At 38.8% G+C, this 15,087-nt stretch overlaps 1 protein-coding gene across 1 annotated transcript; it reads right to left on the bottom strand.

The window, feature by feature from the left end:
* Positions 1 to 1,535: 1,535 nt before the first annotated feature.
* LOC113033316 (excitatory amino acid transporter 1-like) lies at positions 1,536 to 13,011 on the bottom strand. Its single transcript, XM_026187002.1, has 10 exons — positions 12,854 to 13,011; positions 12,089 to 12,413; positions 11,095 to 11,232; positions 5,811 to 6,015; positions 5,427 to 5,469; positions 3,584 to 3,846; positions 3,270 to 3,503; positions 2,838 to 3,032; positions 2,457 to 2,591; positions 1,536 to 1,860 (listed from the first exon to the last, which is right to left on the bottom strand). The coding sequence occupies exons 2-10, from the start codon at positions 12,270 to 12,272 to the stop codon at positions 1,653 to 1,655; spliced, it is 1,605 nt and encodes a 534-aa protein (XP_026042787.1). The 5' UTR covers positions 12,273 to 12,413; positions 12,854 to 13,011; the 3' UTR covers positions 1,536 to 1,652.
* Between the last annotated feature and the right edge of the window lie 2,076 nt (positions 13,012 to 15,087).

The raw sequence follows: 15,087 nt of genomic DNA, 5'->3' as shown, positions 1-15,087 counted from the left end.
AAAGATTTATTCAATTTATATGCGATTTCCAAAAGCTAAGAATTCACTGATTATTTCACATTTCTGATAATCATGATCAAACAATAAACACACAACCAAAGATTTTATTTTATTTTATTCAAAAAAGCAAAACAAAAACAAAATAATCATGCAAGATAAAACTACAACTCTCATTATTTCCTGTTCATGTGTGTGTATGCGTACCTGTGAATTAATGAGAAAATCATATCAAGAGAGACACCAGGAACTGTAAACAAACGATCTATTCATTTTCCTCAAGTGTGTAAAGAGAAACATTTGGTCCTTTAATCCGGCACCGTTTGCATTTGTAAAGAGGAACTAGAGGAAATGTTAGTTTGGTAAGAGCGTCTTTACATTTACAATCCTCAAGTAACCTTTTGCCATTTTAAGCTACAATTAATATACACATTTATCTACATTTCCCTATACAATTACATTATATTCAGATGGATCTTCTATACAAAGAATCTGCTATGCATTCTATATGTCCTTTATATTGAATTAGTTCAAATGTAAAGCTAAGCATTAAACTAAAAGGCTCTGATGTAAAATCTGTTAGATCTCTATCTAAATCAAAGAAGTGTACACATAAAATTGTACTTTCTACGCCAAACTGAATTCAGAAAAATCCACCATAATGTTTCTAGAAAAATATGAAAATTTAACATCCAACCTATCATTTAACTCTTTTTTTCCAGGCAATTATTTTTCAGTCTGAAGGCGCCACCTTACAGTCACCACATTATTACTGTCTTTATATTGAAACAGCACCATGTTTTGTTGGTTGCTGTTAAGCTATAGAGAAATTTGGATTACAGACTCCTTTTTTGGTTTAAAAAAAAATCTTAAAGGACTTAAAGTTCGAATCTGCAGCTGAGCAGATTTAAAGAGAGAAAACATGAGTTAGTAGTTTTGGTATGTCACTATTTATGATTATAGTGATTGAGGTGATAGTTATAGAGAGAAAGAGAGAGAGCTTTGTTTGCCTGACAGCACATACTGCTTTGGATAGTTAAGGGATAAAAGACTTTTTGTAAATATATCATTCATTCAGCTGATATCTGTACAATGATCATAAAAAATAAAGTCACAAATGACTGTACAGAAGTTGTAGTAGCACTTTTTCCTCCATATAGGCTGAAAAATGTTGGCCATTTAGTCCATGTGCATGAAGTCTCCTGATAGATTTTTACTACCACTTAACAACATTTCTCATAAACATAACCAATGAAAAACAATTAAAGCCAGAAAATGTGTGCAAGTGGGCTGCTTTCCCGATACAGCAATACTGGCCTCTAGTGGGTAAGGTTAGTCATCACAGTTCTGGGAGAAGTTGGATAACATGCACGCCATGGACCACTGGGCTCTGTTTTCATTCTTAATAGTAAACAGCTGCCACCCTCTGGCATAACATATAGTACTGTTAGGAATAGCACAAAGCTACTAATCACTTCAAGTGTGTGGGATGTGAGAGAAGCCTCACACATTAGTGAAACTCACTTGGCTGAAATAGATTCTAGCTGTAAATCACTTTAATCATACGATCTCATCAGATGAAAACTTTAGAAGTCAAAAGGACTTTGAGAGTTGAAAATGTGGTTCAAAGCAGTGCAGCAAATTTAACCCTGTCTTTACATCTTGGTCTCATTGCTGACAGGATGCTCATTTTCGTACTCATTCTCCTGGTTGATGAGCTGGTATGGCTTCTTCTCTGACTCCTCCACCACTGAGTTGCCCACCTCGGGGTCAGTATTCTGCAACTCATGGCGAGACAGATGTTCCACTATGCCTGCACCAATGGAGTCCCCAAGGACATTAGTAGTGGTGCGCAACCGGTCCCTAATGAAAGACAGGTGACAACAGGAGGTTAGACATGAAACAAAAGAGAACAAACCAAAGCAAGACAGGACAAAAGATGCTAAACTTAACAAAAAAAAGCACACCGACATGTGTTCATAAAAATAAATTTAATTAGAAAATTGTAAGCGTGATTTTAGAACTGTTTCAGGCTATCCTCAGACTGAATGTACACAGCCAGTAGATGGGAGGAAGAAGGGGCTAGCGCAGGAGATAGTTGTGGATTGAATCAAATCCAGATGGATTACGTATCGTGGAATGTGAAAGGAGTGTCTCTGGAAGCTGTCCTCTTATCTTCTAATCAAGAGTGCAAGGCACAACAGATATTTCTACTAGGTCCAAATTGATTGAATTCATACCACACAGCAGCACTACATTTTATTTTCTCAAAATTAAATCCTCCCCGTTCCTCCCTCATACCAAACTATTTCCAGTTTGTACAGTGAGTGATGCAGTTTCACAGCTAAATTGTGAAAAAGCCTGGCTTAGTCTCCCTTTTTTACTGACTGCACAGAAGAACATTAGCTTTTTTTTTGTGTGTGTGTGTTTTTTTGTAGCAATATAAAGCCAATACTTACAGGAACCAATCAACGGCAATGATCAGTGTGATGTCATCTGTGGGAAGGCCTACAGATGTTAGCACTATCACCATGGTGACCAGTCCTGCCTGAGGGATTCCAGCTGCTCCAATACTGGCTGCAGTAGCTGTGATACTAAAACAAATAAAGGCAGATGGAGCGAATTACCTGGAAATTCAATTTCTGTCCCCATATTAAGTCATTCTATGGTAATAACACTGAAGAGGGCGACTTAAATGTATTCCCTTGGCTACAATACTACTTATTTATTCCTCTCCAACTAATTGGTGGCAAAGAAACACCATGCGTAAATGCACACAAAATCTAAGGGAAATTGTGACAAAACAAATCTGATAAAAGAGTGCAGTGTACAGCACATACCTGATGGTGAGAATCTGTCCAAAGTTAAGTTGATAGTCATTGACCTGAGCGATAAAAATAGCTGCCAGGGCTTCATACAGAGCAGTGCCGTCCATGTTTATGGTGGCACCAACGGGGAGCACAAAGCGGGTCACGCGTTTGTCCACCTTGTTGTTTTCCTCCAGGCATTTGAAGGTGATAGGCAATGTGGCAGAGCTGCAAGACGACAGAAAGAGCAAGAGACGGTGGTGTAATAATTAATTTATTAATATTATTAATCTGACACAATTTATTTTGCTGATTGACATGTTAATAAAAGTTATTGCAGTTTGTTTTCAACTCATTTGGGAACAGCACAGACATTAGTGTCACACGTGTAAAATCTCTTTCCAGATCACTAAAACAACACAAAAGTGAATAATATTAAAAGGCTTTTGGATGATGCTTCTTTACCTGGATGATGTTCCTAGAGCAGTGATGAGCGCCTGCAACAGGCCACTAATGAAGACAAAGGGGTTCTTCCTGGTGATGACGAAGTAGAGAGTGGGCAGGACAAAAATGGCGTGGATGAGCAGCCCGCAAATGACTGTCACTGTATACATTCCCAGCTGGCCACCCATAGCCGAAATGTCATCCATCTCCACAATCTTACCAGCAATCAGGAACAAGATACCAATGGGGGCATACCTGAAGAAAGATGGCTGTTATGAATTTGTAAGCTAAACACGTCATTCATCCATCCAATAACCATCCTTTGTGGTACTTACCACATTATTATGGCAACCAGCCTCATGATGGCCTCGTTCAGGCAGTCAAAGAAGTCCCTTAGTGGTTGTCCCTGTTCTCTCATGTTCCCGATGATGAGACCAAAGCATATGGAGAACACCACCAGCCCGAGTGCATTGATTCCATTTACCGATCCTGGCACAGGGATCATCTCCTCTATTTGTTGGCTGCTATTGGGTGCGACTAACGTGTCGTTTATAGTCATCGTCACATGGACTACTCGCTTGGCGTATTGTGTCTTGAACTGGAATTTAGCAAAGAAAGAAGACAGCTCTCAAACAGTAGTTTCTAAATATCTGGGCAAAGTAATTAAAAATAATTAAAAAGAAAAAAATGGCTTAGCTTAAAGATAGCGTTAAAGATTACTATGAAACTGATGTGTAATATACAACTTAAAAATGAGCATTTGGATAAGAATTCTGTGTCTGTGTGACGTCAGCAAGTTTTCACTGGAATAAGATGCCAGATGATCCTGGCATCTTAATAAATCTAGATAAATTTGTTCTAGATAAAATGTAGAGAAACAACAGCAAATGCAAGCCATCCAGTTCTGATGTACCCTAATACCAATAGTCTTTAACATTCTTTCTTAGGTTTACTTTTCCTTTAAGATGAGTGGGGTCAGTCAAGACAGATGAAGGGTCAGGCCAGCTCAAATCAACATGGGACTTGTTCTCGACATATACAATTATTGCTGTGAAAGTTTCGTTTTATATATCAAATACTTTTCAAGATTCAGAAATGTCACTAATGGTCTTTTACAGTGTTTTTTTATTAGCACATGCACAAATATTAGACTTAACAGGCTTGAAGTTTTTCAAGCTTCTGGTTATCAGACATTTTCTGATGCATCTACCCAAATTATAGAGCTGGATTCATTTTGATGATAAGAAAGACAAGTGAAAATTTCAGGCTTTTATCTTTAACTCAAACATTTCCTCAGATTCAATGTGCAAAGAAAATGGCCTGAAGTGGCTTGACTGACCATTTTCAAAAAATATCTTTTCTAAAGTGTTTGATTTATGACAATAAAATGTCACAGAACTCATTATATTCGAACTTTGGACAATAACATTTTTATGCAAATAAAAGAGGGTAGAATAGAAATGTTCTAACAATTTGCTTATTTGAGATGGAATGACCTATAAGGGAACACATCTGTCTGATCCTTCAGACCGCCCAGATAGAAGATGCCAGAGCAAATATAAGATCAGATGGCGGAGATGCCGGAGATGCCAGAGCAGAGGTCCCAAGGTCAGACCAGCAGACTGACCTCAGGTCCTCTGTGTAGGTTCTGCAAGACAAGATCTTTGCAGACCTCACTAAAATAGCGAGTGGAATCAACTCTAGAAAAAAAAAAGCAACCTTCACAAATGTTCACAAAATATAACAACCCACAAACACATCTCAGCGTACCTAAATTGTGTTCAAATGAGGAAGCAAAAGTCACAATAGGATAACATGTGTTGTGTGGAGATGTGTTTGAATGGCTTGCTGGATGTGCCATCACTGTCCCAAAATACTTTTTGTCTATTTTAATAACGTTTTGCAATGCACACCTTACCAAAGACTGAGATAAATAAAGCATGTCTAATGTGTTTTTATAAGGATGCTACCAAAGGAGTTAATCGTGGAATTTAACTCCACTGTTTATTTTGGCAGCATAGGTCAGAAATGACAATGGCAATATGAAAAGGATTACTAACTGTGAGTTTGTAAACAATGCTAACTGTGCACTCAGGTACAGATGTGAGACATCTTTGTGAGATAATCAATTTTCTGTAAGTGTAGAAGAAAACGGGAAATGTGTGGAGGAAAAATTACCTGTTTGGTGCAAGCCTCCACGAGGTTAGGTGGAAACATGTTCCTGCAAAACACAACAAAATCAGTACATTTAAAAATTAGAATGAATAAATTACAAACTACAAATGCATATTGATAAAAAAACAAAAAAAAAAACAATCAAACAATCAAAAAGGAATTGTATAGAATATTAAGACCACTGTGTGATTTTGCAGTGCATTTTGCAGCATTAAAAGATAAAACAACTTAAAAATCCTTCTCCCAGGTTGAACACCTCCATCTCAGTGACCTATATCAAAAGGGCAATTAGTAAGGGACTATGAATCCTCATTTTTGCTGATTCGGTCATTGTACTGGAGTGATCTTGTGAGAACGCTTGTTTGGTCAGAATGCATAAAGGTATACCTGATAAGATCCAGAAAGGCATCAGCAGCGCTGACCTGCTCTATCTGCTGCTGCTTGGAGAACTCATCCTTTGATCCTTTTCCAGGGTGAATAATGAGCACCATGACAATACCGATGAAAACAGCGATGATGGTTGTAGTGGTGTAATAGACAACTGCTCTTATTCCCATTTTACCAGAAGCACGGCTGTCCAGAGCAGCAATACCTGCAAAATGACAAATCATAAACATATGAGCAGAGTTTTAAAAATAAATAAACACATTCACTGACAGCTGTACTTTTGGAAGAAGCATGGAGTGACTCATGCTGTAATAACTCCTATATACTAATGAAGAAACGGTGCCATAAAGGTTGTGTTGGGCATGATGTAAATTAGTCACCGCAGAGTTCGTGACTGTAATATTTCATTATTTCTTTATGTATATAGTAGAATAAAAAGAATGTGGTTATTTTTTAAATAGGGTGCAATAATACTACAGTGAAGTTTGTAAAGATAGAGCATGTTCCTGTTTTTATGATGGTTTCTATTAAAAGAATAATGCAGTAATCCTGCCCAGGGATTTTTATTGATGCATCACTAAAGTCTATCCCTGTGAGCATACGGTTAGCTTGGGAAATGAGGCTGTAATTATAGATCAAATGTCTCCACCTGGATTATCTGAATTACTATCTGTGACAACAAAAAGTGGCAAGAAACACAATCTGACTGACCTTTCCTGATGGAAAAACAACACCTAAAGCACACAGAGGGGAAAATTGTAATACGCAAAACTGCACATACTTTCCAAGTTGCAAATTACAATTTGGGGGATAAACTCTGCAAAAATGAATTGGCAGTTGAATTAAAAACTAGAGCTGGCGTCGTTCCGTGAACTCTCTTTATTGCTAAAAAGTTCTACATGTCCTCGCGAACATTAGTTTGCTGTGTACACACTGTATAGAGATGTTGGTTGCAGATAAGCAGTCTAACGTCAGCTCAAGGTTTGTGTGCTGTGTATGTGTGTGTGTGTGTGTGTGTAGCTAGTTACTGCCATAAAAATCAGCAAGTTACTGTGTTATTTTCTTCTTCTTCTTTTCTGTTTTATGGTATGTACTACCCAGCATAAAGGTGTAATACCTCCACCAGCTATGTTGGCATGACAACCAGACAGGTACCTCTGCTATTTAAATGTAATATTAGCACTTACATTTATAGGCTATAAATTTTATAGAGCTTGATACGCCGACACTAAAATTACAATAAAAGCAAATAAACAAAATTATTTTTAGCTTCAGAAAGAAACTTTAAAAGAAATATCTGGTTCTCAGAAAGAAATTGATGCTGCAGAATAAATGAGGTTTAACGGCCGCCGGAAAGACTTTGTGAGGGAGTCGCAGCGCCTGGAGGCTAAACTGTCCTCCACAGTTCTAATAGCATTAAACAGACTTTGTAGGGATAATGGCAGCAAGAAGAAATACAGCCATTCAGAGAGCTGGATTTAGAAACTGACAAGGTGCTTCAATGGGCGCGATAGTGGTGTTGTATTTTTAAAGTGTCAGGTCCTATTATGGCCATTATCTTTATTCAGAGCTGAGGAAGGCAAAGAAAGCTTTGTGTGATGGGAGATGTATGTGTTTCTTTCGCATGTCTCACTTTGATACTGTCTATACCACAGTGTGTGTGTGAGAACCAGTTTGAGTTTTAATTGGAGGTGAAGGCATTTTGGTCTGTCCTCATTTAATGACACAGCCTTGAAAGTTATATTGAGGGCTAAGACTTGGTCATAGGGGTCAGGTTAATACTGGGTATAGATCAAGGCTGGGTTAAAGGTTGTCATTTGGTATTTAGTTGTGATGTTTAAGGTTACGGTGAGATGCCAGCAAATGGATTATGTCAGTTGGCATTCAGACAAAGAGCACAATTGTGAGTGTGTGTCTCTGTTTGTCCGTGGGTGGGTGGGTGTAGCTATTGCCCCTGCTTTGGCCCTCTCTGTACCTCTTGTCTTAACATGGCCAGACTTGAGCTTTTATCCAATTCTTTTTGATCCTCTTCCTTCCTTCCTCACCGTTCCCCTTCCTCGTTCTCTTCTCCCAAATTCTTCGCCTCCTTTCTCTGCCACCCCTCCATCATGACCCCTTATTTCAGAGTGTCCCCCAGTACACCTCCCCTGCTTTCCCTTCTTTCCAAACCCACATCTCACCTCACCCCTCTCCCTTTTTTTCCTTTTTTTCAGGGGAGACTGATCTTATTGCTTCAATCCTCTTTCATTGCCACCCTTTCCCTCCCAATCAACCCCCTTCTCTTGCTTTCCCCCAATTCCCTTTCTGACAGCCCTGGGAAAACTTGTTGACTTAGTTAGTCCCAGACGCACACAATGATCTCCAGCCTGTTGTCCAGGCAACAGCGGATACAGCCGTACCAATTCCATCTTTTCAAAAGAACGAAAGATTGAGGGAGAGGAAGGACAATGACCTTCTTTTTTCATATGGGCAATGTTCATCAAATACAAAAGTAGGCCTGCCTTGGGGAGGAAGTTGAAATGCAGGACATTGCAATTCCAAGAGGTCGGCCCTTAATGCAAAGACAAACTCCACGGTTCTAGCAATTCTTTACCTGTCAGTTTATGGTCAGTCAATACCTCTGCACCTTAGTGGGTATAACTACAAATACCAACAACTTACTTTTAGTGCAGTAACTGCAAATAGACATAATGACTGTAGGTTTGTAGAAAGGGGCACTTCATATTTAGATTGGTGTTTTTAAACTTGCAGCTTAGCTGATGAGATCGTGTACCTTTCAATGCCTCTTATTCCATGTAGCTAAAATTCTTATGTGCATGCAGGACAGCACAGAGGAGGAAAATGATGCTGCAGAACATTCTTATGAGACCTGCAATGGTACTCTTGGACTTTATTTCCTTGTAAAATCATACTTCGAAAGATTTGATTTATGTTCCTCTTCCAGAAACCTCCTCTGACTTCCCTCTCATGATCCCTTCACATCATTTTTTTTTACTGCCCGTGTCTCTTGTTCCTATCCAGCCCATTCTTGGCTGTATAAAGGTTCTGTGGTGGAGTTGGCTCTCACAATGAAATGCCTGAGGACAATATGGATTGAGAGGTTAGTTTATGTGAGTGGGCGAGTGAAGGAGTACGTGTAAAAGAGAGCTATAGAGAGAGAGAAAAACTGAATGAAATATAATTTTGAAAAAAAGAAACATTCTCTGTATTCTCTCTTTCTTATTCTATGATTAAAAAACATTTTCTCTGATAAGCCTTCTCCTTCCTGCCTGTCCTTTCTCCTCTGTGTTTTGTTTAAAAGACCTTTGAGGTCTTTAAACTGATTTGGAGTTCTACTTCACTTTTAGAAGAGATCAATTCAGAGCCAAATCCTTTTCTACCCAGTCTTAGGAGCGTGACAGTCATATTGCACAGGGCTACAGGTTTGCAAAAGACAACTCATGACTGTGAGGCTCCCGTGCTCTATAATATGTTATTCTCAAAGTCATGATAGTATGCAAAGCAATCAGTCCTATAGAACATAATGAAAATACTTGATGAAATATATGTTACATTTAGCTCAACTAGAGTAGGACACCTTTTAACTGTGTTCTAAAAGAACTTGTAATGCAATAACTTTACCCCATTAAAATAATAAAGATACCTGAATGATCAAGAGACAAAAACAGATGAGAAAAAAACCTCTGGTTTTATGAACATGCATGAAAGTCTATTTTTAAACAAAGTATTTGTATTTAAAACGTATGAATGAAGTGATAGTTGTTTTTTAACTTACAATAATCAGATTTCTGCATATTATTGTTATACTGTTTGTTTTCCATGTGCTACTATTTATCTCTTCATGCCGATGATGTTTGCTGTTACAGCATCGGCTACGTGCAGCAGTGTAGTGTTTGACTGTCTCTGGTTCTGAATAGCGTCTAATAACTTGCATTAGTTTGTGACTAAGGCAGAATCCTTTTTCTTTTTTTTGATTACCACATACTGTTGGTCATGTGACATGATGTCAGAGGATGCTGTTGTTACGCCCTGCTGAAGCACAAAGAAGGTTATTATCGGACAATTGTCTATGTCATCCCTTCAGGAGACTGGCCCCTCCGATCCCCTCCAATCAGTGCTCAATGACTGGGCGTTAGGCCCTCCTATCTATTTCGTCAATGCTGTTGACTCGTATTTTGGAAATTTACACGTTCCATAACTTTATTCATTCTTACACTTGCTACAATCGAGTACTCGCGTGTGTCTGACTTGCATTAAACACTTGAAAACTTTATGTCATTTGTTTTTGTTTTGTTATTGTTCTGCAATATTTGGACAAAATTTACACGAGCTGCATAAACTAATTCTGAATGGCTTCAAATAAAATAAAATGTACTGTGACTGCTGTGGACATGCTGTTGCAAGATTAGAGCATTACTACAATGATCAAGCATGTGATTGAGTCTCTCTCTCTCTCTTATGAGGTCATTCTAAACACATCTACCGTGAGGCCTAAAAGAAACAGGCACCACTAGGTGAACACACTCTGCCACTCATGAGGGTTATTTTGGTCAGCAAGCCACAAAACAGCAAACAACACTATCAGCTTCTTAAAATAAACACGGACGAGTTTTAAGACATCCACATACATAAAATCCCATAAAAACAGAGTCATGTGCTCTTTTTTCGTATGTGAAAACTGATGTGTTGCAGCACTTCCACAACAGGATAGCAGGAACTCAGAGTACACATTAGAAGGCCATTTCTACACTAGATACTGTATTACAAAATCTGAAGAAAGCTGTGGAGACATACTGAGTAGGCACTCTGAATTACTGCTGTGGATGTGTGGCTAAGACAAAGGGTAGTATTATGTATTTATGATATTGGGAGTAAAGTGCTGGGTATATTGTTGTTCGATACAAGTGTACGTTTCTGAGAGGTAAGCCAGAAATAGACAATGACTACAAGTTACTTACCTTAATAATAGATTAAAAATGTGGCCTTGGGTGTGTCAGATGTATTTAACTTTATGACGCAGTTACTCATAGAGTAACTAAATCATTTCTATTTGAGACATTTTTTCTAAGTCATCATTCACGATTTAAAGTAACCCTTAAAACTTGACTATTTTTATTGTTGTTGTTGATGGGGGTTAGTTCCCTGACCTCCTAATCTGATGTACTTGTGACTAAAACAAGAATAAAACAAGGTTCTGACAGCGAGTAGTCTATGTATTTTTCATGGAGATGCATCTGTATCTTTTAGTGTCCTCATTGCTCTAAAAATGTTTTGATGCCCATACCTGTAATGAGACTGGAAACCAGCAGGGGCAGCACCAGCATCTGAAGCATTCGCATCAGCAGTTCTCCAGGAAAAGAGAAGAATTTAATTTCACGGTAAGACATGTTATATGGCCGAAGGGCAAATCCCAGGATTATACCTGCAGTGTGAAGCAGAAGCAAAGCAGAAACTTAATGTGACCATTTTAAGTTGACATGACAACATGAGCTTAGTAGAGTCCTAGATTTAACTCCAACACAGGAATGAATACATCCTTAATATGAGTTAAAATTATTAGTAGGCTATAATGCTTGTGACTACTTTCAAAAAAAGATAATCTAAGTAGGTGGTGCTATAGTGTTGAAAGTGAAAAGCACTTGATGTGCCGTTTAGACTCTTCAAAACACCAGTAGTTGCGCAATGGTTGCGACTCCTGCTTTAATTGATTTTTAAAATGAGATTTTCTTGTTAAAATGTCTGTTTTCATCTTCGGTTTCAGTGAAGTCTGTGTCTTCAATGAGCTGTTTGTTCACTCCATCATCAGTAATCCGCAGACAAGCCCAGGTGGCTGACCCTGCAGCCTGAAGTGAGGAGTATCCGGAGTTTAACAATCAATCAAATGTGTTTGTTGTGGCATGGTGTAATTCTAGCAGGGCTGCAGATGTCCAGGCAGCAGGCAGGCCCGGCTTACATCCTACTGAGTAAGAGTCAGAGGTTAGAGCACTGAGCTGACCTTTGGCTTGATGCCAAAGGCCAGTTAAGAAGCTAATTTACGTTCCCTGTATTCTCTCATTTGGAGAGTTTGTGTTTATTCGTCCTCCTTTTTTAGTACAGCGTGGAGCTGTTGGTTGCAAATTCATGGATTATTTGCATGACGCTTAGAATGTGCTGCACTCTACAAGTTTGAAGAGAGGAGGGCTATGTGGTGTACTCCAGTAATCTTCAGTTTTTAATGAACTGATTTATTCTTCATGTAAAACATGCCTGAAGTAAAAAATAAATCCTCCCCCACTTACCAATAATAACTGCAGCAACAGTGAGAATCACAAAGGCATTTCTGGTAAAAAATCCCTTCACATCGTCTTTTGTCATGTTCTCCACCTTCTGTCTGGCTTTTACTGATCGGGACTGGATTCCGGCTCGGATTTGTTTGAGACCACTCCGGGTCTTCTGCTGGTTCTCACCGTTGCTTTGAGTCATAGCTGCGAGTGAAATCTTTAGATCTGTTATGAATGTGGGAAAACCTGAACTCCACTCAGCTGTGAGAGGAACACCTTAAAGGTGCTGATGATTCACTTGATCCGTTGATCTTCTCTGTCACGCCTTCTCCTTTGGAATTGCCTGGTTGAGAGGGAAGATAATATTTTAAAAGTTACCCAGCTATTAAGATTAGACAGTCATGCGGTTAGTTGAATCAGATAACAGAGGTTAGTGACTCTATCATAGTTTGAAACTACTACAGCAGATGAACAAATACATTTAAGTGAGACTGAAAAATTACAATATCCCATTGCAACTTCTGACAGATGACAGCAATAATTTAGCAGCACCATCCCACAAGAAAATATTTTAACCCTTCCTTGGAGACATGCTTTCTTATGACAAGCCCATGTGCTGCTATGCAAAGGGCTGCAAACTTCCTCTTATGCACACTAGCCTCAACACGTGTACAGTTTCCCACACATCCACACACACAAACACAGCTTCTGGTTAGATGGGTAAATGTATCTGCAAACACATAAACTGGTATAAAATACTAAAAGTAGAAGTTGTTTCTGTACCTTTAGACTCAAGTGAATGCTTCCTTTGGAGTAAAGTCTCAGTTTCTCTGAGGAAAGTCGTGTCTTAAAGCTTGATCAGTGGGAGACGGACAGAGGAGCTCTTTGGCTTTCAGCTGGCTGGCGTGAACAACCAACAATGAAAAGAAACAGGGAGAAAAAGGAGAGGGGAGGAAAAAGGAAAGGAGGGAGGAGTGGTGGGATTGAGGGAATGAAAGAGCCAGTGAGAGAATGGAGGTGGTGCTGGAGTAGAAGAAAAACTAGCTAGTCACTCATATAGTGTGGGCTTGTGGGGAGGTGAGGCGGGGACTAAAAAAAAAAAAAAGTGAAGTTAGGTAAAGGAGGGGGTCGCTTTTCAGACGAGGGAAGCTTGAGGAATAATGAGCTTTCCAAGTAGGAAAAAGAGAAAGAACCTTCTTGTTTTCTTCTGTCTCTGTCAGCCTCTCTTTCACATGGTTTTTCACGCTTGATAAGTTCAGCCTGATTGGAGATTCCTGCAGCGAATGAGTCAAGAGAGAAATAAAAGTGCCCCATCCATCAAAAAAAATCTGGAAGTGGATTACCTATTCATACATTTTCTTATTGGCACATTTCCAATAGACACATTATTCAGTCTCTCTTTCTCTCATTTCCCCCCTGTCTTTTCTAAATTGCACATTTTTCCATTGAGTACAAAGTCCGGTTGGCTGCCCTTTATTTCTAAAAACCTGTGGAGTTTTAAGTTTGTTAAACTAAAAAGAGAAGGTAAATATTTACCAAGTGGCTATAGTACAAGTGGTGCTCAGCTTTGGGCCATTAAAGAAACAGACTAGTGATGTGTCGGTCGCGAACGAAATGGCTCTTAGAGCCGGTTCGTTGACGTGAACGACGCGAGCCATGGGTTTTTTTTTTCTTTTCTTTCTCTCACCCTCTCTCTTGCACTTTTTTTCCGAGTCACTTGTGCTTTGCGCTGGGAAGAGGGGCGAGGGGCGGTAGTTACACTGGCAGTAGCACAGGAACAGAGCCGGAGGGAAGGAGAGAGAAAGCGCCAGGGACAACAACATCACATTAGAAAGGTATAGTAATCATCCACAACTATTTTCAGTTGCGGATGATAAAGGATTCAGAAAGTTTATTCATGCAGGTCCATATGACAGAGAATATGCATCTTCTTTTTGTTTTCATATTTTAATTTATATTTAATTGTGCTGTGGTTTGCAGTGTTTTGTGTTGTTTCACTTTAAATTTGTTTAAAAGGAAAAAGCTGAAAATTTAAATAGTTAAAAGTTGAAATGTGAATAGTTGGTTTTTGTATTATATGATTTGTTTATTACATTTTATGTGGAGTGAATAAATAAAAGTATATTTACAGTGGCCCCTACAGACAAAGCACATAAAAACTCCAAAACACGTAAAAACTCCGAAGCACATAAAAACTCAAAACACGTACAAAATACAACAGAAGTGCTCCAGGATGCTCAGGCACAGAGTGCTTGTGTATAAATACACAAACAATACACATATGCTTTCATGCTTTCAATTGTGTAATTTAAGTGATCTAGTAGCTCTGTTTTGGAAGTTCAGTTCATGCCAGAAAAGTGTTTTGGAGTTTGTACGTGTTTTGTCTCTAGGGGCCACCGCATATATTTATATATAAACATATATAAATAAAACCACTTCTTTTTTTTACATTAGTAATTCCTTTTGTGCATAATTTTATATTATTGTTAATAATAAATTAATTAAAGCAACAAAACAACCTGAAGAGCCGGTTTGGAGCCCAAAGAGCCGGCTCTTTTTAGTGAGTCGAGCCGAAAGAGCCGGTTCTCTAAAAAGAGCCGGAAATCCCATCACTAAAACAGACTGTTCCAATAGTGACGCTTGTTTTTAAAATGAGCTGACTGTAGTGCTACTGCACTTCTGCTACCTAAACACAAAATTTACCACACGGGACCCAGGGGTTTGAAAGCAATGACCTGGACTTTATTTTGTCCCGAGGTATCCTTTCTGACTCATAGTGAGGAAACCCAAGTATGGCAGAAATGTTCTGAAATGTTTTAGCCGTCAGTCTGCACAAACACAAACGCCCACTGTCCCTCTTTCTTCATGTGATGTTGGTGCAAATGTTTATGGATTGCAGCTTTGTTTATTCCTTGATATTAAGATAAAGCTAACTAAATGTGTGGCCTTGCAATAATCTATGGCAGAAGCCACTCAGCATGGTCGCAAAAAACATCATCCCTCTTTCCAGCCATTCA

Source organism: Astatotilapia calliptera, chromosome 12, assembly GCF_900246225.1.
Source record: "Astatotilapia calliptera chromosome 12, fAstCal1.2, whole genome shotgun sequence".
Lineage (NCBI taxonomy): Eukaryota > Metazoa > Chordata > Actinopteri > Cichliformes > Cichlidae > Astatotilapia > Astatotilapia calliptera.
The sequence above is the reverse complement of the archived record's forward strand: the minus strand, read 5'-3'. Positions and strand labels throughout refer to the sequence as shown.

Bases quoted from the DNA above. Each gene is read 5' to 3' on its own strand.
- LOC113033316 (XM_026187002.1), bottom strand. From the start codon at position 12,272: ATGACTCAAAGCAACGGTGAGAACCAGCAGAAGACCCGGAGTGGTCTC. The intron at 3,504-3,583 runs GTAAGTACCACA...ATCTTTCTTCAG, and splicing joins CTGGTTGCCATAATAATGTG to GTATGCCCCCATTGGTATCT. The intron at 3,033-3,269 runs GTAAAGAAGCAT...GTCGTCTTGCAG, and splicing joins GCTCTAGGAACATCATCCAG to CTCTGCCACATTGCCTATCA.